General features: G+C 32.3%; 2 protein-coding genes across 2 annotated transcripts in view; one reads left to right on the forward strand and one right to left on the reverse strand.

Moving 5' to 3' along the window:
* Positions 1-9,612: 9,612 nt before the first annotated feature.
* On the reverse strand, positions 9,613-19,271 carry timeout (circadian regulator timeout). Its single transcript, XM_035369590.2, has one exon. The coding sequence runs from the start codon at positions 19,153-19,155 to the stop codon at positions 14,398-14,400; it is 4,758 nt and encodes a 1,585-aa protein (XP_035225481.2). The 5' UTR covers positions 19,156-19,271; the 3' UTR covers positions 9,613-14,397.
* A 200-nt stretch (positions 19,272-19,471) lies between these two features.
* Positions 19,472-23,786, forward strand: part of SA1 (stromal antigen) — a 45,575-nt gene continuing 41,260 nt past the window's right edge. The window contains exon 1 of the mRNA XM_035369591.2: positions 19,472-21,652. Coding sequence (XP_035225482.1) covers positions 19,692-21,652 — 1,961 coding nt within the window. The 5' untranslated portion in view covers positions 19,472-19,691. The remainder of the gene's footprint in view (positions 21,653-23,786) is intronic.

Below are 23,786 nucleotides of genomic sequence, written 5' to 3' on the forward strand. Positions count from 1 at the left end.
ACATCACTTTGTGTACCGATAGCGTCTGTTTGAATTTCGTCCCGACTGGAGATCCACTATGCTGCCAATGCATTGACTGCTGTTTGGTTTCTGTGGCGAAGTGCGGAATCCAAGTCTGATTGCCTGTGACGATCCCATTGAGGGACTTGTCGCCGTCATCGTGATACCGTTACAGAAATGTCAGTGCTGCTCCTAAGCGTTCAATTTTGTGTTCAGATGTCGGGTTTTTTGGCACCCACCTGGCACACAATTTTTTGAACAGCAGGTGCTTAGTGACAATCTCTTGCAACAAGGATTGTGATATCTGCAGAAAATGGCTGCTCAGCTTCGTAATCGTGAAGCGACGGTTCTCCATCACGAGCTGCTGCACAAGCTCAACAAGATCATCATTGATGAGGGACTGTCTGCCACTGCACTCTTCATTATGAGCACTTTGATGACCTTCTGAAAATTGCCTACACCCCCGATGCATCATCTGCTTTACTCATGATGTTTGTCCCATAGACCTGATAATTAATTTCAATTGGCGCAGTACTTGCACTCAAGAACTTTATCACTGACCCAACCTCGCAGGCGGCAGGAGAAGGAATAAGAGCTTCCATCTCGGACCACGGCAACTATGCTACTGGCACGAGGCATAAGCGTCTAGCCCCTCAGATGCTTGTTTCCTGCCTGATCATTTGTGCAGATTCACGCGTAGCGTGTTTACTCCAAAAAGCTTGGAGTGGTCAAAGCCATTTTTTTAAAACGACACTCGTTTAAAACGTTGCAAACTTGGTGCGTATTACTGAGTGTAAATTAATCTCTTTTATTAGTTTATATGAAATAGTTTTCTTTTTAATTGGTATACATATTTATTTGTTCAGATGTTTTATTATAAATCTATACATAAAGGAAGAATTCCTGATTTATTCACCTACAGATCATCGCCCAAAGCCATTAGAGATATCAAAACTTAGGAGCTTATTCCTTTTGTACCGAAGATGTTATTTAAGAAGCGATTTTTAAGATTCGGCGTGAAAAACGTGTTTTTATGTTTTTTCATATAAGGAAGAAACAGATGTACATAAAATTCTTGCTTTAACTCGCATCGAGAGAGGGCAAAATCTCAATTCCCCGAACATCGAAAACGCCCGTATCTAAGAATTTCTCTTGGAATGTTTTTCTTTCCCCCATGACAAGTTGAATACTACAGTGCTAACAATAGCCTTACTTAAGTAAAGCGAGAACTTCTTTCTTCGACGCTTTGACACTGCGTGAAGTTCCCCCTTGGGACGGGATTGGAACTTCGGGCATCGAAAGCTAAACACTCACAGTAAACAAAGGAAAGGAAGGAACAAAGGAAATAAGGAAGCTACTTTTAGTAGCTTCAAAAGAATGATTGATATGTGATTTAACAATACCTGAAAGCAATGAGTAATGCAGTAACATGATGGGGTAAAGCACTGGGTAGGAAATTATTCGGGCGTCCAGCCGATGTCTGAATGCTCGGGCGGACTTCGATGAGAAAGAGTTAAAATGTATGGAATATGAATACCTAAAAACCAATTTCAAACGTTTTCAAAATTCGGCCCCGAAGGGGGGGGCACGTGTTCTTTACATATTCCTTCATATCTCAGATATCTATAAGACAAACTTATGAATTATTGCTGTAAAATGTAAGGAATACGAATAAATGCTGACATCAACATGTGTGGGGAGGGGGACTGATTGACATAAAATACAAGTTTACATAATGTACAAGTAAGCCTTATTCAAGGTACAGGAATACCAGGTACCTTTACCAGGTATGTAAAGCTAGTTAGCATTAAAAAAAATTAAGGTTCCTACCATTTAATAGTATTAATAATTAAAACCCCAAAATAAAAATGTAGCAGCATGTGGCAATTCACAAAACTGTGATGAGATTGTTACAATGTTCAGTTAGTTTTAAACAATTCTACACATAATAAAATGGCCAGTGCACAACATGTGAATGTACATGGGGTTAAATAATTATAAAATAAAAAACTTGACAAATATTAAATAGTAGAAAATATTGCTTACTGTTCAAATTTGGGATTGACTCAGTTTCACCAAAATATATTTATCAAGATTAAAACGTTTGGTAATAATCTATTGACTGAACAGTATAAAAGTCAATGAATGATTGATTGTATGGACAATATTTGGTACTGTTGGACTTGGGGGGGGGAGGAAGGAAGACAGTAATGCAAGGAGGATGAACAAAAATAGACTTACTCATTAATCACAGAATACATCAGCCTACTACGAGGACCTGAGATAAAGGTTTAAAACCCTGTTCTGAACTTCTACATCTGTTCCTGGTCATTTTAAGGATCAGAGTGGGAATTATCTTATTATTAAGGAGAAGTTCTGAAGAATGAGAGAGATATTATATAAATAAGAAAAAAAAAATATCATCTGACACATATAAAACACTTACACGCAGTTGAAAGAAGATGTTTTAGATGATAAAAATGGACAAAAGGAATTGTGAATAGGTACTAATGATTATTGTTAAAATATATATTTTTCACTAGATATGTTAAGTTTCTTCTGTGCTATTATGTGTAAAATTTTTGAGATCCAAAATAATTTTTAGAATAGTATTATTATTTTCATTCTGTGAAGTTACTATTTTGTCAGTTCCCTTTTCGTTTTGTATTTGAGAATCTTTTGGGTATTATATTTTTATTAGGTGGAATATCTTTATTAGCACTTGGGAAATGTATTTCTTGTGCATTTAACATATCAGCCGCTTCTAGTTGTAGTGGTGCTGACTTAAGAATCGTGTTTAACACATGACATTGTTTGTCAGATTTTAATGAATCCACTAATTCTAAACATGTTTGTTTTAGTTGATTCTTTCTGTGTTCCCAGGGGCATAGCTAGAGGGGGGCATCTGTTCCCGGGCGCAGAATTGAAGGGGCGCCAAACTGATGTTACTACATTTTAGAATTAAATCTTTTCCATCCTTGGCGAGCAGCAGGGGGCACGAAATCTTCAGTTGCCTCTGGGGGCTGAAAACCCTAGCTACGACTCTGTGTGTTCCAGTGAGAAGGTCTGTGATTTTTTTTTTTCAGCTACTTAATTCAAAATTCATTTTCATCATCTATAATAAGTGGATAATTCATTATTTATTGTAGTTGTAGTATAAGTATCAGTATTTCTAGTGTGCTGATGTAAGTAATGTATTTAATAAGTAGCAGTATTTCTAGTGTGTTTGCACATACTCCACCTAACTTATAAGGTATTTCTCCCGCCTTCTTAGTGTGGTAGTCTGCACACTGGGCGCATATTCCAGAGGTCCGTGGTTCGATTCCCGGCGTAGGCATTGCTAATTTTTCAATCCCTCTTGCTTCCAATGTAAAATTTTAATGTCTGTACGGTGGTGCCCGAACTAAAAGGGTGTTAGATGATTGTTCTCCACACCCAGGATTTGGCGATTAGGTAAAGTATTTCTCCCACCTTCTTGGCATGCCTTCATGGTGTGATGTGTATCCAGAGGTCTGCGGTTTGATTCCCGGTGAAGGCGTTGCATATTTTTCATCTTGCCTGCTTTAAAAAAAAATACCTAATGTCTCTACAAACTGATGAATCAATACAGCTGCATATACAGTCAAAAGTCATTAATTCGGACACCCATAATCCGGACCTCAAAGCTACAAACTTTCTGCGCATGCGTCGCGTCGACGTAAGACCTTAACCGCTGCGAATTTGCGTGTGCAAAATACGTTTAAGAAAGCACGTTTAATGTATAACGGATGGGATAAGCTAAGCTAAAATTATCTAATTATCTATTTCAGTTAATGTTGCAGATTGCGTTGTTCCTCAATCTTCGAATTGGATCCGGATTATTATTTTTTGCAAACTGTTAGAGCAATTTTATAAAAGTAAGCTTGAACTTTCGATTATGTCAAATAGAATTTCCGATATATATTTACTAATATGTAAAGGATATACAAAGCGAAAGTATCTTTCGGAGTCCATTAAACAAAAAGTGGAATTGCTGCAAAAAATGGATAAAGGCGTATCCTTTGTTTATCTAAACTTTAACGTTTGTTTATCTAAACTTTAATGTTTGTTTATCTAAACTTTGTTTATCTTTAACGCCGCGGCGGCGTGCAATGAATTGGAAGTTGATCTGTCAACACTATCCTTATCTTAAGGGCAGATGTTTTTATTTTATTTGGCTTATAATTGCTTACTCAATGTAGTATTTCATCTCGATGTACTCCGTCTTTGATATGATTTAAATCAAATGCTTCATCATTATAATTCGCTTCCGATAGCGAAGAAAGTGACAGAGGTTATTGAAAACAAAAAATTTCGATTGACAAATTAGTCGGTATTCTCGACACAGCAATTATACAGTGTCTCAAAAAAGTGATGGGACACTTGTGCTTTACAAAAGGAAACTGCAATAAAATAAATTAAAAAACATGTAAACATTTTTTGTGGGTGTGTTTCATACTTAAATTTAGTAACAATTATTACATAACATACATTTTCTCAAAATATTAAAATATTAATTTATTAAAAATACAATTGCTTAGAACAGAGCAGAAAATGTCTCACTTAAGTGATGGGACACTACGTACTATGCAACAAAAATCGTCTGAAGTAAGCAATAAAAATATCTTTTGGGGTATTTATTTTTACTCAAAAGCAATTGCCAATAATTTATAAAATCGTCTGCAGTATTTCTCTCCAGTTTGTTTTGGAATTTTTGTGTTTTTTTAGCTCTGTGCAGCCATGAATGCTAAACGAAAAGAAACTTTGCCTGGAATTCGAAAATTAGTTATTAATTTGCATATTGAACGTGGAAAATCTATTAGAGAAACTACTGAAACAGTTAACTTCAGTCATTCAACAGTTTTCAATATCATTAAACGATATAAAAAGAATCATATGATTCAGGATAAAAGAAGACCTGTCCGACCATCAAAGCTATTCAATGGAATAAAGCGAATTATCGTTCAAAATATTTTAAAAAAATCCAAGAATGAGTGCTCCTAAAGTTGCTGCTGATTTAAAAGCATTATATGGAGTAATTGTTAATTCTGAGACTATTAGAAGAGTAATTCGATCTACTGGATATCACGGTAGAGCAGCCAGGAAAAAATTCTTCGTAAGTGAAAAGAATAGAAAACTCAGACTGGCTTTCGCAGAATCCAACATAAATAAGAATTCTGATTACTGGAATGAAGTTATATTTGCTGATGAAAGTAAATTTAATATATTTGGTTCTGTCGGTAGAATCTTGGTGTGGAGAAAACCCAGGGAAGAATTTTGCAAACAGAACTTGGTGCCAACAGTAAAACATGGTGGAAGAGGAGTCATGGTATGGGGGTGTATGTCGTCCGCTGGAGTTGGTAATCTTGTTTTTATTGACAGTATAATGGATCAGTACAAGTATATTGACATTTTAAATCAAAATTTGAAATCTTCAGCACGAAAATTTTACCTTCATAACGATTTTAAATTCTACCAGGACAATAACCCCAAGCACAGTGCTTTGAACGTTAGACTCTGGCTGCTGTATAACTGTCCTGAAATAATAAAAACACCCCCACAATCTCCACAATTAAATCCCATAGAGAATATTTGGCAAGAATTGGAATCGAGAATTCGCAAACACACCATTTCTTCAAAACAACAATTAAAATCGGTGCTTCAAGAAGAATGGGGTAAAATCACTCCAGAAATCACAAAAAAATTAGTCGAATCCATCCCAAGAAGATTAAATCATGTTTTAAAAGTAAAAGGAAATCCAACAAAATATTAAAACCTTTTAAAAAGTAAAATTTTTGGATAAATATTTGATGGAAAAGTAAGTGTCCCATCACTTAAGTGAGCCATTTTCTGCTCCGTTCTAAACAATTGTATTTTTATTAGATTAATATTTTAAGATTTTGAGAAAATGTATGTTATGTAATAATTGTTACTAAATTTAAGTATGAAACACACCCACAAAAAATTTTACATGTTTTTAAAATTTATTTTATTGCAGTTTCCTTTTGTAAAGCACAAGTGTCCCATTACTTTTTTGAGACACTGTAGGACTTGAACAGCGGAACTTTGTAAGTGAACAAGAAATTATGTCTGTTTATAGAATTAAAGAGAATGTATTATCACATAAAAAACGAAGCAACTTAAACAACTTGCATTGAAAGAAATGTCTTATAAAGTAAACAAATAAATATTAAGCTTTTTTTTTTTTGTAAATTTTCATACCCTTTAGATCATAATTTCATAAATTACGGTTTCATATTTTTAATTTTATAATTTCTGCATGCCATTTTACCAGATTTAAACTGATGATCTATAATCCGGAATCGCCGAAGTCCGGATTATTGACTTTTGACTATATATCATTGAATGCATAGATTACACCCAGTGCACTGTATGGGACATGTACAAGTTTTGTTACTTTTATGTATAGTGTATATTTCTGTATGTGTTGATGAAACAAACCACCCATTCTCATTCTCTATTACTTATAGTGTTTCATTTGTTTTATGTCTGATTCTTAAAACCCAAATCTTACTTGTTAATTTAACTTTATTTGCTGTGATTAAGCAGTTAATCATTTTATCTCTTACAAATCTCATAATACCATGTATGGTGTTATCCAATCTCTTAACATTTTTTCCATGAAGATAAATAAATATATTTTAATGTTCAGTGAATTCATTCGATGTACATGTTTGTGTTAACACCACTGTGAAGTCTATAACAGTATGCCCAGCTAAATGTATTTTATAAATAATATGTTTCAAAGTAATTTACAAATTCAATAGTGTCAGGATCTTCTTTAAGTAATTTTATTGCTGCTTTTGTCAGTGTATGAAAAGTATGAATGTCTTGTTCTTCTAAGAGAGATCTAATAATTTTATATGTTTTTCAACACCATTGATTTTCTTTTTTTTTAAATTGTTTGTCCAGGCTCTATCAATATGTCATGCACAAAAAAGACGTTTCTGTAGTAAACCCATTTCAGACATAAATATTTGTGGTTGTATTTGCCCAACATTTTCTTTAATACATGAAAAAAAAAAAATGATAGCACTGGCTGATCACATGGATTAGAAATTAAAAATGCACACGGGAATCCTTGGCACAAATCATCTATTGTAAGTAAAGTTACGAGTTCAAATCTGTATGCATTCACCCCATGTGTACCATCAATACATATACAAGTCAGAACTAAATTTTTTCAGTATCTCTCTTTGTGCTTCTGTCATCATTATCAAAACAAAATTATTTCCTTTTAGAAATGAATATTGTGTACAATATTCACTCATGCTATGTTGATCCCTGGGTTTTATAAAATGAAATGCATGGATGTTCAGAATTTTGCATTTCAGGTACCCACGTATCTACAGAAACCTAATCATTTTCATGTTTAACAGAATTAGAAGACAAATTGAAAGATTTTTTGATGTTATGTAAATCTTGTTTTGTAAGTAAATGAACCCTCTCAAGCCCAGCATATCATAGAGAATTTCTAATTTCATCTAAAATATTATCCAGAGAAATTTTTGCTGCTATTTTTGATGCAATATTTTTTATTTCATCTGTTGTTAAAAATAAGTGACCTAAATCATTCCGAGGCCCAATATGTATTTTCTGATATGTGTGTGTGTGTGAGATTATGGCAAAGCCTTGAGGGCTATCTGCCTAAGGGGAGGGATGCCTTCGTGGAGCACTTTCGGTTTAATCCTAGTATCCGGTGCACACGGGATTTGGCTACTTTTGGTGACTTTATGATGAGCAGTAAAAATGGGACATATACGATGAGTAGTTAACGGGTCATTCAAAGAAAATATACAGTTAAACATAGTATATACTATGTATATAGTATATATAGTATGTGTGTATAGTATATATATAGACGTTCTTTGGATCATTTTTGGTGTTGGCAATAATTTTCAAAGTTGTGCCAAGGCTGCATCGTATACTAGGATTTTACCGCACTTTCTAAGGGAAACTGGTTCGTATACACGTTACACATGGGCAAAATATGAAAACGCCCATGCAGCCAGTCTGTTCGCGGGATTCGAACCTCGGAGCGAACTACCAGTGTTCAGCGACTTTACCGCTCGGCCGCTGGTGGCCTTATTTTTCTGATATGACACTATACATTTGCCATCTGTATGTTCTGTTACTTTTAATTCAGCTGGGCAATATGCATTTATTTTATTGCTATCAAGGATTTTTAAGTGAAGCAAACCTTTACTTTCTGATATAAAATTTGCTGAACAGTGGCATTACACAATGTATATTAAATACGCTTACTCCATAAGAAATTTTGACTTCGTATTATTTTCAATTTCTGCCTTCTATGCCAAAAAATCATCAAATGAATTAAATTCCAGCTCAGTATGATTCAAATCAACATCATGAACATTATTGAAATGAAATATTATTTCTCGCTTTTCAAAATTAGCATAACATACAGGACACACATAATTACCTGTTAGAAGTATGAATTTTATTTTGATGATATTTCCAATTTTTTAGGTCACTAAATTTCAGATAGCAGTCCTCATATTTGTAGCTTGGTGATCGACCACTTTTTAAAGAATAAATAATGTAGTATTATTAGAGTGTAATGTGTTGGTATGGCGTTTCAAACTGCATTTATTTTGGTACGTTTTTAAGCAATCAGAGCATACAAAATTATTCTCAGCCACACTAAAATTATTTGCACAATCAACCATACTATTAGAACTTAGTTTTCAGAGACTCAATTAATGTAGTATTATTGTAATGAAATTTATATGCATGGCGTTTCAAATTGTATCTATAGTTGAAAGTTTTAAGCAATCACAGCAAACAAAATTACTCTCAGCTATACTAAAATCATTTGCACAATGAACCATATCACTCGCAACACAATCAGAATTATCAGACATACCACAATTGGAATTATCGCACACGGTTATTCCTTCCTGATTTTGATTCGATTTAGAATCAAAAACACCTTCTGAGGAAACAGAAGTATTTGGCTCTGAAATGGGCAGTTTTTCTTGATTTTGTGCAGAAGATATAATAATCGAAGCAAAATAAAAAAAAAAGAGAACTGTATCAGCGATCACACGCTACCACAGCAGTCAAAGAGCAGAGTAAACAAGGATTTTTAACCTCCTTGAGAGTAAATAATAGTAAATACGAGGCGCCTTCAGGAAAATGACGACATGCGCAGATGTTCAGGGAGGAACCAGGAGGAAACTAGCGTCTGAGGGGCTAGACGCTTGTGACACGAACCAACTAGCAATTAAGAAACTACTCCACCAAAAGACTTTTCAACGTCGATATGGTTACCACACAACACGCAATCGCGCCAAAAACCAGCGCAAAACACATATCGTCACATTTGGTGAAATTAGGGCGTTTATCAGAGTTGTACCTTTTAATTGAATAAATTTTTCATTTACTGTTGAGAAACATTTTCCTATTCTTTACCTAAAAATTAAAAACTGGGAGCAGAACTGTCAGTTAGGATATACTGTATTTACTGAAAAATAAAACCTTTTTTTTAATACAAAATTTTTACTCTAAAATGTGATAGGTTCTCATAATCAGTTAATCAAGTAGATGAAATTGCAGAATGTCAGGAAGGATTTTATTTATCATACTTTATAGAATAAATACATGATTTAATTACCAAATAAACAACATAGGTAATTACCATTACATATACTAAATAACTACTGCTAATTATAACAGCCTCATCTAGCTGAGTGATTTCAATTTAGGACTGAATCTATTATACTTGTTATTAAAGTACAGTACTGCATTAATTACTGCACTGTAATTTTAAAGAATATATTCACAATCATTTTCTGTGTAAAATTCCTACATCTAGTGCTGTTGCAAATGCGAATGAAAATTCTTGGTAATTTTGTGCCCAACTTTACTCACGGCTTCTGTAAAACTAGTGGTCAATTTGGATGTTGCAGCAAAATATTCTAAAGTAACCATGGCATGTAACAATTCTTGGTAGGTAGGTGAAATGATAATTTCCTCCTTAATTTCACATCAGATTCAACTGGAGCACTCACAGCATCATAGTCATCTACACTAACAAACTCTTAAAAACTTATTCATTTAGTATATACAGTACAAAGTCTGTAATCCGGACTCGTCGGGACTTTGGCGATTCCGGATAATAGATGGCATGCAGAAATTATACAATTAAAAATATGAAACCGTAATTCATGAAATAAAGAGCAATTATGATCGAAAGGGTATCAAATTTTACAAAAAAAAAAAAAAAAAAAAAAAAAAAAAGAGCTTAATATTTATTTGTTTACTTTATTAAACATTTCTTTCAACGCGCGCATGCGTAAAGCATACATTACGCGCATTCTTTACGCACATACGTAAAGCATACAACTTCTTTACGCACATACTAAAGCATACATTACGCGCATTCTTTACGCACATACGTAAAGTTTGTGGCTTTGAGGTCCGGATTATAGACGTCTGGATTAAGGACTTTGTACTGCATATCATACTTAGTTTTAGAAAGAAGAGAAGATATTAACTCACCCTGAAAACATTGGAAGAAAGAGAGAGTAAGTAATTTTAACTAATTACGAATTATTCAAGATTTAACATTAATTGTATTAGCTGATTTTTAAAGAATAAAAAAGTACATCTGAATATGAAATTGCATTTGTTGCTTATTGATGAAACAATGGCCGCAATTGCCTATAGTTTAAAAAATACAGTGTATTCAGTGAGGTTTTCAATTAAACAGGAAGAAACATTCCTGAATGTACTTTAACAGAGAAACAACAGGGAAAATATATGAAAAACTTAGAACATTTAAAAAAAAGTTAATGACGCTAAAACCTAAACACTAGTTTGTAATTTGTGCTAACTGATAAAACTTCTTATGAGATTATGCAAATTGCTGCCAGAACCGAAATTTTGTTCATGTTAACTGAGTGTTTGTCTTAAGTGAGTTCATGAAGGGGGATTATTGTATATCCTAGACAGTACAGAGGTCTTTGACTTTAACTACTTCTCTATTTATGAAAATATATATATAATGAAAACTTATGGGCTGGGAAAATAAATTTGATTTCACAGTAATCGTATAATATACTAGTGTTTCTTTAAATTTATTGTCTTTTAATAATAAACATGGTTTCAATTCTGCATTTTACATCTTCTTTTACTTTTTATTATTTTCATACTATGTAACATCATTTTTTAAAATTAGTTACATATTATCATTAGAAGTTTTTAGGCTACCTGAATATGGCAAAGCACATAAAGGCAAGTTTTAAGAAATAATATCCTTTTGTGAATTACATTAGGTATACCTCCCGTTGCTACTACTGCATCATTCTGGGTGCAAATAATAGTTCTTTTAAACATATCTTCTAAAAGCAACTTTTTCTTAATAGAAAATCCAAAACATTTAAATTTCTAAGAGGTGGCGAACAATATCTCACTAATAGTAGTACAGAAGACAGCTATAAATTAATAAAATTACATTTAATATAAAGTAAGAAAAATCACCCCTTCTCCCAAGAAACTTAATTATTAGAACTCTTCTTTATTTGTTTTCTTTTGAAAATGTGTAATTTTTGTTTTGTTCTTTTGATATTTAAAGTAGCTTTTAATTTTTTTAAAGGACCAACCTGTACTTTTTTTTTCCCTTTACCTTATTGTTTAAAAAAGGTGTAGCACCTCACTTGTGAATTCAGCCTTATTTGCTCATACTACACATAGATATCATTAAAACATACACTATTAACGTGGAACATAATCAAGATTTAAAATTCCAAACATGGCATCCACATAACACTGAATTTTCTCACCATTATAAAGTACAAAATGCATAAATAAAAATAAATTATAAACTGAAAATCATCAGCATAAAATTCATGAAAGAGTGGTGATAAAAATCTAAGATGAAATTTATTTTATGATTTTATTCCATTTCAAATAGTTTAATTAAAAAAATTTGCTACGTAAGTTTCCCAAACGTACCAAAAATTTAGAGGAATTAAATAACATATCATACATAAGAGGGAAAAAAAATCACAGGATGTTTTATTAACACTGCAAGAAATATATCATTTATGAAAAATAATTTACAGCCTATAATTTTACATGTGTATTATATATAGGTAAATTACCATATGAAATTAAAGACAACATTTAATTTTTTACTTTTTAAAAATATAATTATAAATTTTTTTTTTATTTCATTACAACAATACACAGTAAGGCCCATAATAGTTAATACTCATAATAGCTATACATACAGCAAGCATCAATTATAAATTATTGTACTTTAGAATAATCTACACCAGAGTTTCTTAAACGGTGGGTTGCTACTCCAAGTCGCCAAAAATTTTAGCAATTTTGATATTTCTTTAATCTATTATATTAAATTTACAATTAAATATTTTTACATAATGCATCTAAAAATAAATAAAGGTAAGATAAGACAGGCAAAGAAAAAATGAAAGTGTTTTGATGAATTCTTTTATAATAGAAACATTAATTTTACTTTGAAGTTTAAGAAACCCTGAGCTATACTAATACTGTTAATGTATTTTATGTATCACACCAATATGCCACTTTTACAATTCTCTGAACAGTTTTGCAGTGGGTTTATTCCAAATATGGCATCTGCTTAGAATTTAATGTATGTGTGTGCGTGGGGGGGGATAATGAATAAGACAAACAACAATCAAAATCATTAAAATGTTATGGAATATAAAATGTTGCCAAAGCACAATATGCAAAATAATATTCTATAATATTTTATCAAAATTGCACTCAAGTAGTCACACTATTTAGGATGTATAAGAGTTTTATGAAATAAAACATAGGCTATGAAGCATCAGAAACACAATGTGAAAAAAATTAGAGGACAAAAATATTTAATTTAAATGCATTATAATGCTGCAATTTATTAAAATTATTTCTGCTTTGTTTGCAATTACATGTAACATATGATATGATACTGTTGATAAAGGTATATTTGGGTTTTCATCCGCAGTAAATCCGAGCCGTAATTGTGATTTTTAGTGCATGTAAATTCAAGTTAGCAGATAAAACAATATATTAAGAATATTGTAGTAAAAATTCACAGATAATAAGCATGTAGATGTAAAACTAACCGGTTAAACGTGATATACGAAAATTGTATTAAATTCAAGTTAGCACAGAAAAGAATATATTAAGCATAAGAGTATTTATAACGGAAATAAAAATTCATTTAAAAATATAAATTAGTAATAATATACTGCAATTAACCGGTTAAACGAAAAAAATTTGTCTTAAATTCCACTTAAGACAGAAAACAATATATTCCTTACTCCAGCAGTGGTTTGCTAATTTTGATGACCATGGTGATGCATCAAACTATTCTGTCATCCTAGATAATCAATAATATTTTTTTATTTCAATTTAATCATCTATTTATGTCACACCTGCCATCCTCTGAAAGGTTAAAAGCATTAACAATATATTATCTTGTTTAAATTTTACGCCATAAAAATTGATTTATTCTCAGAATTTTAGATGACAATAACCAATAATAAAAATAAAAGCATTACTTAATTATTTAAAATGCACATTTTTGCAGTCTACGATAACAAATTACTTTAGACGTTGGAAACCTCATGGTTCTTAGAGCTGTTCATAATTAAGAACACAACGTGAACAGCCGTGTTACAAATTAGCATTCATCCCGAACCGAGAACCGGCATCTATATACGAAAATATTTCTATTTATTCGTTGTTAAAAAATTCAGAAAAAATAATAATAAATAAGAGAAGAATAATATAAATCTGCAAATGTGAACAAAGACAGTGATAATTCAACAAAATAAACGCAAAAGGAGTGGTTGCATACTTCGAACAAGGGAATAGGATATATCCGATGGGTTACCAGGTTTGAACTATTATCGCCAAAGTTGGGGATGTTTACATTTACCGGGTTCTCTGCGGAAGTGCTTCCGTATATTTTAACATAATTTAACCATTCCTATTTATTTTCAAATCTTGAATTATATCACATTATTTACATACATAATATTAATAGGGTTTTCATCCGCAGAGAACCCGTTGGCGCCGTTGCATTTTTACTCGCCAAGCTCGCGGTTCATCGACGATTTCCTATTAATATTACTTCTATTATTAAACAATTATTATGAAATTAAAGGCTATCAGAATTAAATTCTCATATAACAAAATATATACAAACATAAAAGACTTCCATAGAGATCCATTCATTACAAATTGCATCTAAAATAAATGTGCTTTAATGAGCTAGTGAAATTCTACAATATGAGAGATAAGCTTCTGATATAAATGTAAAAATGAGTAGCTTAATGCTTCAAAATAAAATGAAAATTATTCAGAATCATCACTATCTACCAATACTTGAAGTCGCTTTCGTTTTGGTTTGAAATTTGTTGCATTCTCACCATCTTGTAAATCATTTATTATTGGATTCTCTAACTCAGTTATATTAACTGCAGATGCACTAATAGGCTTGGTTGTAGTAAATTTATCATCTGATTCATCACTATCTTCAATTCTTGGTCTTTTTCTTTTAGAAAGCACCACCTCATCATCCTCCGATTCATAAACATTATCATTATTTTCTAAATTAACAGATGCAGCAGGCTCTTCAATAAATGATTGATTAATGACAGCATTCATCCGTGTTTTGTCAGAATCGGATTTTAAAACATGGGCCAAAGATGAAATAAAACCATTTTCTTGAATTAAATCCAGTTTTATGTTATTGCTATCTGAATTCTCTTCTTTTTCAAGATTAATTTCATTAGATTGTAAAGTTTTCTGTATCTCGGAAGATGAACTTGAAATAATAAGACTTAATGGCAGACTTTCATCTTCTGATGACTCCGAGGACACGCTTTTCAAACTCTGGGGTTTCGCACCCTTTTTTTCATTTACTTTACTTTTTGCAGCTGATCTGTAGTCCTTTTTCTTCTCCTTACTAGAAGACTCTTTAGATTCCCGTTGCTTTCTGACCTCTTTTTTATCTTTTATCAATTGCATTTCTAGTAGCTTTTCTATAATGCTTGATCTAGATCTTTTTACTGTTAAATTGTTCAAGATTTCTCCTATCATATCTTTCGAATTTTGCTTTTCCTGGAATAAATGATGCAAGAGTACAATATCTTGTTCATCCCATGCTTTAATTACAGCTTTTTTTCTAGGTTTCTGCTTAGATAAACTATGTGCTTTACTTAATGGCAAACTTTCATCATCAGATGAATCTGACACCATTTGCTGCTTTCGAACCTTTTTAATTTGTGAAACTTCATCTGCGTTCTGCAATTCAGATAAAAAATTAGAAGCCGAATGCTCATCATTGCAATTTTCGATCTGTGAAGTTGAAGTAACAGATTTTTTACTTTTACTATTGCCTTCCAGTTTTGTTTTTCTTTTTTTTCTAACTTCCTTTTTATCTTTTATTAGTCCTATTTCTATTAGTTTTTCTATAACACTTAGTTTTGGTCGTTTCACAGTCATGGCATTTAAAATATTGCCCATAATATCTTCAGAACCTGTATTTTCTTGAAACAGTTTATGCAGTTCAATTATTTCTTTTTCATCCCATACTTTAGATGGCCTTTTATTTTTGTTCTTTTTATCAGCATTTAGCTGAACAGAACTTTTTTGTTTTTTCATTCGCAAATCAGAATTTTTACGAGGAGGAACACTATCATCTTCATCAGAAGAAGAATCTGACATTATTCGTTGTTTTGTTTTCCAAGTTCTAATTGGTAAAAGTTCATCAGTATCCTCAACAGCATTTGAATCAGTACTACAATGCTCATTTTCAACTCCTAAATTCTCAAAGGATATCATATCTTGATTCTGATCATTGGTGTCTAACTTCTTTTTTTCAATTTTCTTCTTACCTTTTATTAATCCTAATTCAGTTAACTTTTTTACAACACTTTGTTTAGATCGTTTCGATATCATAGCACTTAAAATATTATCAACAGTATATTCAGTATCTGCATTCTCTTCATATAATCTATGCAGTTCAATTATTTCTTGTTCATCCCATACTTCTAGTACATTGTTATCATCATTTTCTCTACGTTCTGCCCTCAACATGTTGAAGAAATTCAATTCACTCTCACCATCATCTGATTCAGAATCAATATTAGCTTTATTTCTCTGTTTCTTATTTCTTTCATTATCAACTTCTGGTTCATCATCATTTATAAAAGAATCATCATTACCCTCTTCACCTGAATTTGAGTCAGAATCACTTTGTCTTCCATTCCTGTGCTTTTTAGATCTTTTTTTCAAAACTTCTTTACGATCTTGAATTAGATTTAACTCTAGCAACTTTTCAACAACAGCTTTTCGTGACCGTTTTATGGAAAGGTTATTTAAAAGTTTGCCCATTACATCATTTGAACCCTTGTGATCTTCAAACAGGTGCTGGAGTTCTATTATTTCAGCTTCTTGCCATTCTTTTCTGAGATGAGGTTTCAAATCTTTAGCACTTTGTATAAGACCTAACCTCTTCAGTTGCAAAATAATTTGAATTTTGGTTCTTTTTTTACCCATAGATGCAAGAATAATATCTGCAACATCTTGACCTTCAATATGAATATTCTTGTTTTCTTCATAGAGATACCTTAATTCTTCCTCTTCATCTTCTGTCCAAGCTGATTTTGAAGCAAAACTACTTCCTGTACCATATCCTTCTTCTAATTCATATGCTTCTCTGGGACCTTTCCAGAACAACATTTCTACAAAAATCTTATTATTTTTTGCAGCTACTTCAAAAAATTTTCTCACAATATATTTAGCAAAACGATAAAATTCTTTAATAATGGGATCTTGATTAGAATCTGGATCATTGAATATCTTCTGAAAAGTCACGAATACTGTAGCTTGAAAAAAAACAGCATGCATTTTACAGTTCCAAGCAATACGATGAAGAAGTTTAATAAGACATATATTGGTCTGAGTGGTGTTTTTTTGGTAATTGGCTAACAATAAACAACAAGCTTGCACAATTTTTGGTGAGGTATATTTTTTATAAACATCATTCAAGTCTAATGGTTGTTCTGCTATTCTTTGAGTAGATTCTTCTTCTGCCTCTTCTTCATCTCTGTCTGACTCTTCAGGTTGCTCACCATTTTTTTCACTCCCATTCCTTTCAAGATTTGATAAAAATATTTCTCTTAGCACAAGAAACTCATCTTCTGAATCAATTTCTGGTGCACCAAAACAGTTTCCTTCAGGCCAAAGTTCTCTAGCAGCTCTTAGTAAACCCACAGCATTTTCAACTTCTTTTGAAACAAGAGCATCTCGAATTTTATAAACGGCTTCTTCTTTTTGTTCTTCAAAAGTTGTTTCCGATGCTCCATCAAAAGGAGTTATATCTGTGGGAATTTTTCGTCTACCTTGAACAGCTGCCGACAGATCACTGGCAACACTATCCCACTCTTTATGTAAATGTTCTTCTGTATTTTTTGATTCTAATGGGGCATTAGTCTTAGTTTTTTTCCTCCTTTTTACCTTTCGTTTTTTCTTTTGAACAATTATTGCTGAATGCCTTTTTGAATGATTTTCTAGCATTTTTAAAAAAAGATGTGCACTTTCAACTAGTTCTGACAAATATGATAAAGGAAATTTAACTTCATCATAATGAGAGAGTAGTGACAGAAGCATTTCTCGATATTCAATAACATAAAATACTCTACTGATTATAATATCAGCATTATGCTTAATAGCTGCATCATGGGATCTTTCCATCATTCGGAGTGTTTCGAGTAATTCCTTATATGCACTTACTCCTAGCTGCATTCGTTTAGACCATATATTAGTCTTTTTTTTATCTGATAACATCATCTCTTGATAATTAGTAATCTGAGTTTGAATATGATGAAATATTTGCATTGAGATGGTTTCACTAACAAAAGCTGGCTGAAAATCATAACGGCGATTAAATTCCATAAAATAACGTATTGCCCATAAATAGAAAGAATCATCATTTTCATCTGCATTTTGACGAAATAACCTGCGCTTTACAGCTTCCATTAATTTATTATAAGTCTTTAAAAATTCAATGCAAAAGTTCTTGAGGAGTAATCTAATTCGTAATGTGGAACGTCTCGTTTCAGTGAAATCTTTAGCAGGCAGTCTATTCTTTGGTTTTCTTTTGGCATTTTTCTGAATATCAAACTTCACATCATTTACATTATTTATTAATTTATGTGATATGTAATCATTTTCACTCAAGGATTTCATATGTTTCACATGATAAACACCAGAAAATCTTGAAACACACAATGCTTGTATTTTTTTTAACTTGATATTTTGCTCCCTTTGACGAGCGGCAAGCAAGGTCTTCAGATCCTTTTCTTTCTCTTCTGCTGAACGCTGTTCATTAGCAGTAGCAAGGACTTCAGCTGTATGTTCACGAAACATCAAAGAAATAATTTCTAATACATGTAAACAGTATTCATATTCATCTTCATTTGCAGCTAAATATAAAAGAAAAAAATTAATTTTTGACTCATGCAAATTGTCTAAAATTTTGTCATGCAAATTGATATCATCATCTGTTCGAATTAATGATTTTTCATCTGGTGGAATATGAAGAATATTACGAATAACGATTAAAATCCTTTCTATAGTTAAATTTTCTTCCTCATTACGTTCAATTGGCCTTTGTTTTAAAAGCTCTTTTAAATTCTCTGACAGAGCTTCCCAGACTTTTACATCTAGAAAAGCTCTTTTATACTCCTGAAGATAAGAAATTAATTGTAAATATACGTTCCATGTAAGTTTATCTTCAGGAAGTTCATCTTGAAACAACAAAATTGCCGGACTAGTAAGAGTCACTAGGAGTCTGAGAGTAAAATTAAAAATTTCACTATTATGATTATAACGCTTTATTAGTGGCAAAAGATCGGTTTGCAATAAATGAAGAGATCCAAGATATCGTAAAATGGAAAAATTATCATCATCCTTTCGAAGATATCGCAACAAATCTTTTAAACACTCTACGGTGTCTGAACCTTTCTCATAAGCACCATTAATTTCAACTCCCAATGCATTGCACGTTGCAAGAATATCAGCTTCAGCAAGATCTTCAAGTGTCATATTTCCTAATAATGAGGTACATGAATTTAATAACAAATAATACTTCACCAAATTTTGCAAACACAAATTCCCGCTAAACTTGTAATTACGTAAACCGCGCTAAATTTATTTTATTGCCAGATTTATTGAACAATTGACTCCATATTTTTAGTTGCAAATTAAATAATTATAAAATTAAACTTGCGTATAGATTTTCATATTTGAAAGAAGTGTTATAAAACTCCTCATTTTTAATTTAGTTATTTAAGTTTTAAATGATAAAATTGTAATGTATACTTAATGCCTTCCGCAGAAGAAAATGGCGATCTATAAAGTTGGCAACAAGATTCGACTTGTTTGTTGTGAGTTTTGGAGTGGTTAAATGTCACAATTTTAGAATTTGATTCTGGAATGTAAAATCTTGGAAGTTAATATCAGTTTTTGAATTTGCATAAATGTACTGTTTTGTATTCACCGAGTAGGAATTGTTTACATTTTGTATTTCACTTTGATACTCTTTGATTAGAGATAGAATTCAGGTATCGTTGCGCACTCCAATGGCGCGAAAAAGAGGCAGATTGAGTGAGGAAGATTGTGGAGAACAGCAGAATATTGAAGTTGATGCAGATGATATATTTCCAGCTGGAGATCTTCACGAACCTAATGAAGTTTTAGATTTTCATGTTGAGGAAACAGGATTTAGAGGAATTAGAAATAAACGTAGACGTGTAGCTGGAAGAGGTCGTGGTGGGCCTCGCGGTAGAGGAGGTAGAGGTGGTCGACGGGCTGTACAAGACTCTCCTACGGACGATCCGAATAGTTTATTTGAAGTTGTAAAGCAAGGCAGAAGTGCATTGCAATGTGTAGTTGACGACTGGATAGAAGCTTACAAACAAGATCGTGATATCGCGTTATTGGATCTTATGCAATTTTTTATACAATGCGCTGGGTGCAAAGGACGTATTACACCCCAAATGCAAGCTACTATGGAACATGCTCAGATTATTCGTAAAATGACTGAAGAATTTGAAGAAGAAAGTGGAGATTATCCACTTATTATGAGTGGGCCTCAGTGGAAAAAATTCCGAACGAATTTTTGCGAATTTGTTCAAGTTATGGTTCGTCAATGTCAGTATAGTATCATATATGATCAATATCTGATGGATAATGTTATATCTTTACTGACTGGTCTTTCAGACTCTCAGGTTCGAGCCTTTCGGCATACAGCAACATTAGCTGCAATGAAATTGATGACTGCTCTTGTTGATGTAGCATTAAATCTGAGCATAAATCTGGATAACACTCAACGGCAGTATGAAGCTGAGAGACAGAAAAATCGTGATAAGAGAGCCACTGAAAGACTTGAAATGCTTTTGAGTAAACGGCAAGAATTAGAAGAGAACATGGAAGAGATAAAGAATATGTTGACATATATGTTTAAAAGTGTTTTTGTACATAGGTACAGAGATACTCTTCCAGAAATACGTTCTATCTGCATGTACGAAATCGGGCAATGGATGAAGAAATTTCACCAGCATTTTCTTGATGACAGTTACTTGAAATACATAGGTTGGACTTTGCATGACAAAGTGGGTGATACTCGTTTGAAGTGCTTGCAAGCTTTATTACCTCTTTATGGAGCTGAAGAACTTACCAGTAAAATGGAATTATTTACAAACAAATTTAAAGACAGGATAGTTGCTATGACTCTAGATAAGGAGTACGATGTTGCTGTTCATGCTGTTAAACTTGTAATTAGTATCCATAAATATCATCGTGAAATTCTAACAGATAAAGACTGTGAACATGTGTATGAACTTGTATATTCTTCGCACAGAGCAGTTGCTCAAGCAGCTGGTGAGTTTTTGAATGAACGACTGTTTCAACCTGATGAGGAAGCTGTTCAAGGATTAAGAACAAAAAGGGGAAAGAAACGTTCTATAAATACACCTCTGATAAGGGATTTGGTTCAGTTTTTTATTGAAAGTGAACTACATGAACATGGTGCTTACCTTGTTGATAGTTTAATTGAAAGCAATCCTATGATGAAAGATTGGGAGTGCATGACAGATTTACTTTTAGAAGAACCAGGACCTCAAGAGGAACCATTGGATGACCGTCAGGAGACCTCATTAATTGAAATAATGGTATGCTGTGTTAAACAAGCTGCAACAGGTGAACCTCCTGTAGGAAGAGGCCCTAATAGGAAGCAGCCTTCTGTAAAAGAGCTGAAGCAAGTATCAGATGATCGCATAAAATTGACTGAACATTTTATAATGACATTACCTTCTTTACTTGCCAAATATCTTGCTGATGCTGAAAAAATAGCTAATTTAATGCTCATTCCCCAGTATTTTGAATTGGAAATTTACACGACGAGTCGCCAAGAAAAGAATTTGGATAGTTTGCTAAAACTGATACACGAGATAGTTGAACGACACAATGACACCGATGTTTTAGAAGCCTGTGCAAAGACATATGAAGTTCTATGTAATGAAGAACTTGCTATCCATTCTAGGTATGAATAACTATTGCTTTTATAATCTTATTTTAAAAATTTCAAAGTGATATACAGTACAAAGTCTGAGATCCAGAATTGTCAGGAATTCGGTGATTCCAGATTTTGGAATTTTATTGATTTTAAATCATCATTTTAAATGGGCTAATCTTTGGAATATGGTAACAGGTAGTTTGGCGACATTTTGGTAGGCGATAAAGGTTACTACCTAGGACTTTGGGAATAATGTGAGAAGTACTCAGTTCCGATTACGCATTTTTTTGTGTGAGGGAAATGAGAGATCATGAGATATGTCGTGACATTAATGGGTGAATTACAGTTCTTTAATCCGAAAAGGGGGGAATCTGGAAATTTTGTATTTAGCTTTATTCTGTGTTGTGCGAAACAGTGTTAGTTAATTTTTTTATCCCATGGCCCTATCTAAAGTGAATTCGAAATGGGTATTTAGTGGGATTGAAAGGGGTAGTAATAAGTGTTTTTTTAAGATTGTGCGAGATAGAAGTAAATATTGCTTATTAAGTTAATTTATTTTACCTGGTACCTTGCTGTGAACTATAAGTATGATTTGAAAGATCCTGAAACAGGCGCACATACGATTGCTTTTTATTTAGCGGAGGAAATAAGAAAAGGGTTGATCTTTGGATTATGGTAACTTGGCGATTTTTTGGCGAAAATTTGGCAACCAACTCTGCTACAGCAACCCTCTATTTTTTTTCCCCGCCGCCATTTTGTCTTCACGAAGTAAAGACATGTTTATTTTCTTCTTATCTACTGAACACTTCTTCCAACAATCTACTAGCCGAATTACACTTATGCTAGAAATTTTATCAAACAAAACTGCTTAATCATGACAAATATTCACTACAAAATTGGGAAAAAGTGCACAATACCATACTCCTTACGCGTTTTTCAAAATAACACATACACGTAAACCATGTACACGCCGACTTATTTTTACTTAAAAAAACATCCCAGAATTGCACAAAAAAATGGCATTGTGTACACTCTTCACTATATCCATGTACACTGCTTTTTTCTCATAAATTAGAAAAATTTCATGAAAATACATGACAATTTTCTCAATCTTTAAACCCGGTAAAAAGAACATATCTGAAATTACCTGATCGCGAAAAAGTATTTACCCTTTACAAATATGAACATTTCCACATATAAAATAAATAAAATATCCAAAAACTTTTACCTCTAAATCGTCTATTACATTATACACGTCACCAACGAATTCATACCGCAAGCATTACAAATACTTAGTATCAAATATTTAAATTATTTCCATGCACGTTTATTTCAACTTAAACGTATACCAAATTCCTACAAACATAAAATTCACAAAATAACTATCATTTAATTAAAATATCACTAAACCATGTACACGTCGACTTATTTTTACTTAAAAAAACATCCCAGAATTGCACAAAAATGGCATTGCGCACACTCTTCACTATATCCATGTACACTGCTTTTTTCTCATAAATTAGAAAAATTTCACGAAAATACATGACAATTTTCTCAATCTTTAAACCCGGTAAAAAGAACATATATGAAATTACCTGATCGTGAAAAAGTATTTACCCTTTACAAATATGAACATTTCCACATATAAAATAAATAAAATATCCAAAAACTTTTACCTCTAAATCATCTATTACATTATACACGTCACCAACGAATTCATACCGCAAGCGTTACAAATACTTAGTATCAAATATTTAAATTATTTCCATGCACGTTTATTTCAACTTAAACGTATACCAAATTCCTACAAACATAAAATTCACAAAATAACTATCATTTCATTAAAATAGAATTAAATTCAAAAACACTACTTAAAATATAAATGAGCACATACATTAAATTAATAAAAATTACCTTACAATCCTAATTACTTTAAACTAAATCATTGCTAATAACAATTTTCCCAATAATACCAAATTCCTTTCCACCTTACATTTAGAACAATGCTTAAAAATAATATCCTCAAATAATTAAAAATACTAACTTACCTAATCTTCTTCAGAATCTTTCAGTACGTGGCGGATACACTTTTCTAATTCATTCAATAAAATTATTGAAAGATTTTTTCTTCGAATTTTTCCTCCATACTTCCTCCGCTAAA

This window comes from Stegodyphus dumicola, chromosome 1 (genome assembly GCF_044657685.1).
Source record: "Stegodyphus dumicola isolate Sdum_Otavi_A_Nest chromosome 1, ASM4465768v1".
Lineage (NCBI taxonomy): Eukaryota > Metazoa > Arthropoda > Arachnida > Araneae > Eresidae > Stegodyphus > Stegodyphus dumicola.

What these genes read in the sequence shown, in the direction of transcription:
- timeout (XM_035369590.2), bottom strand. Translation starts at nt 19,155, where the DNA reads ATGACACTTGAAGATCTTGCTGAAGCTGATATTCTTGCAACGTGCAAT.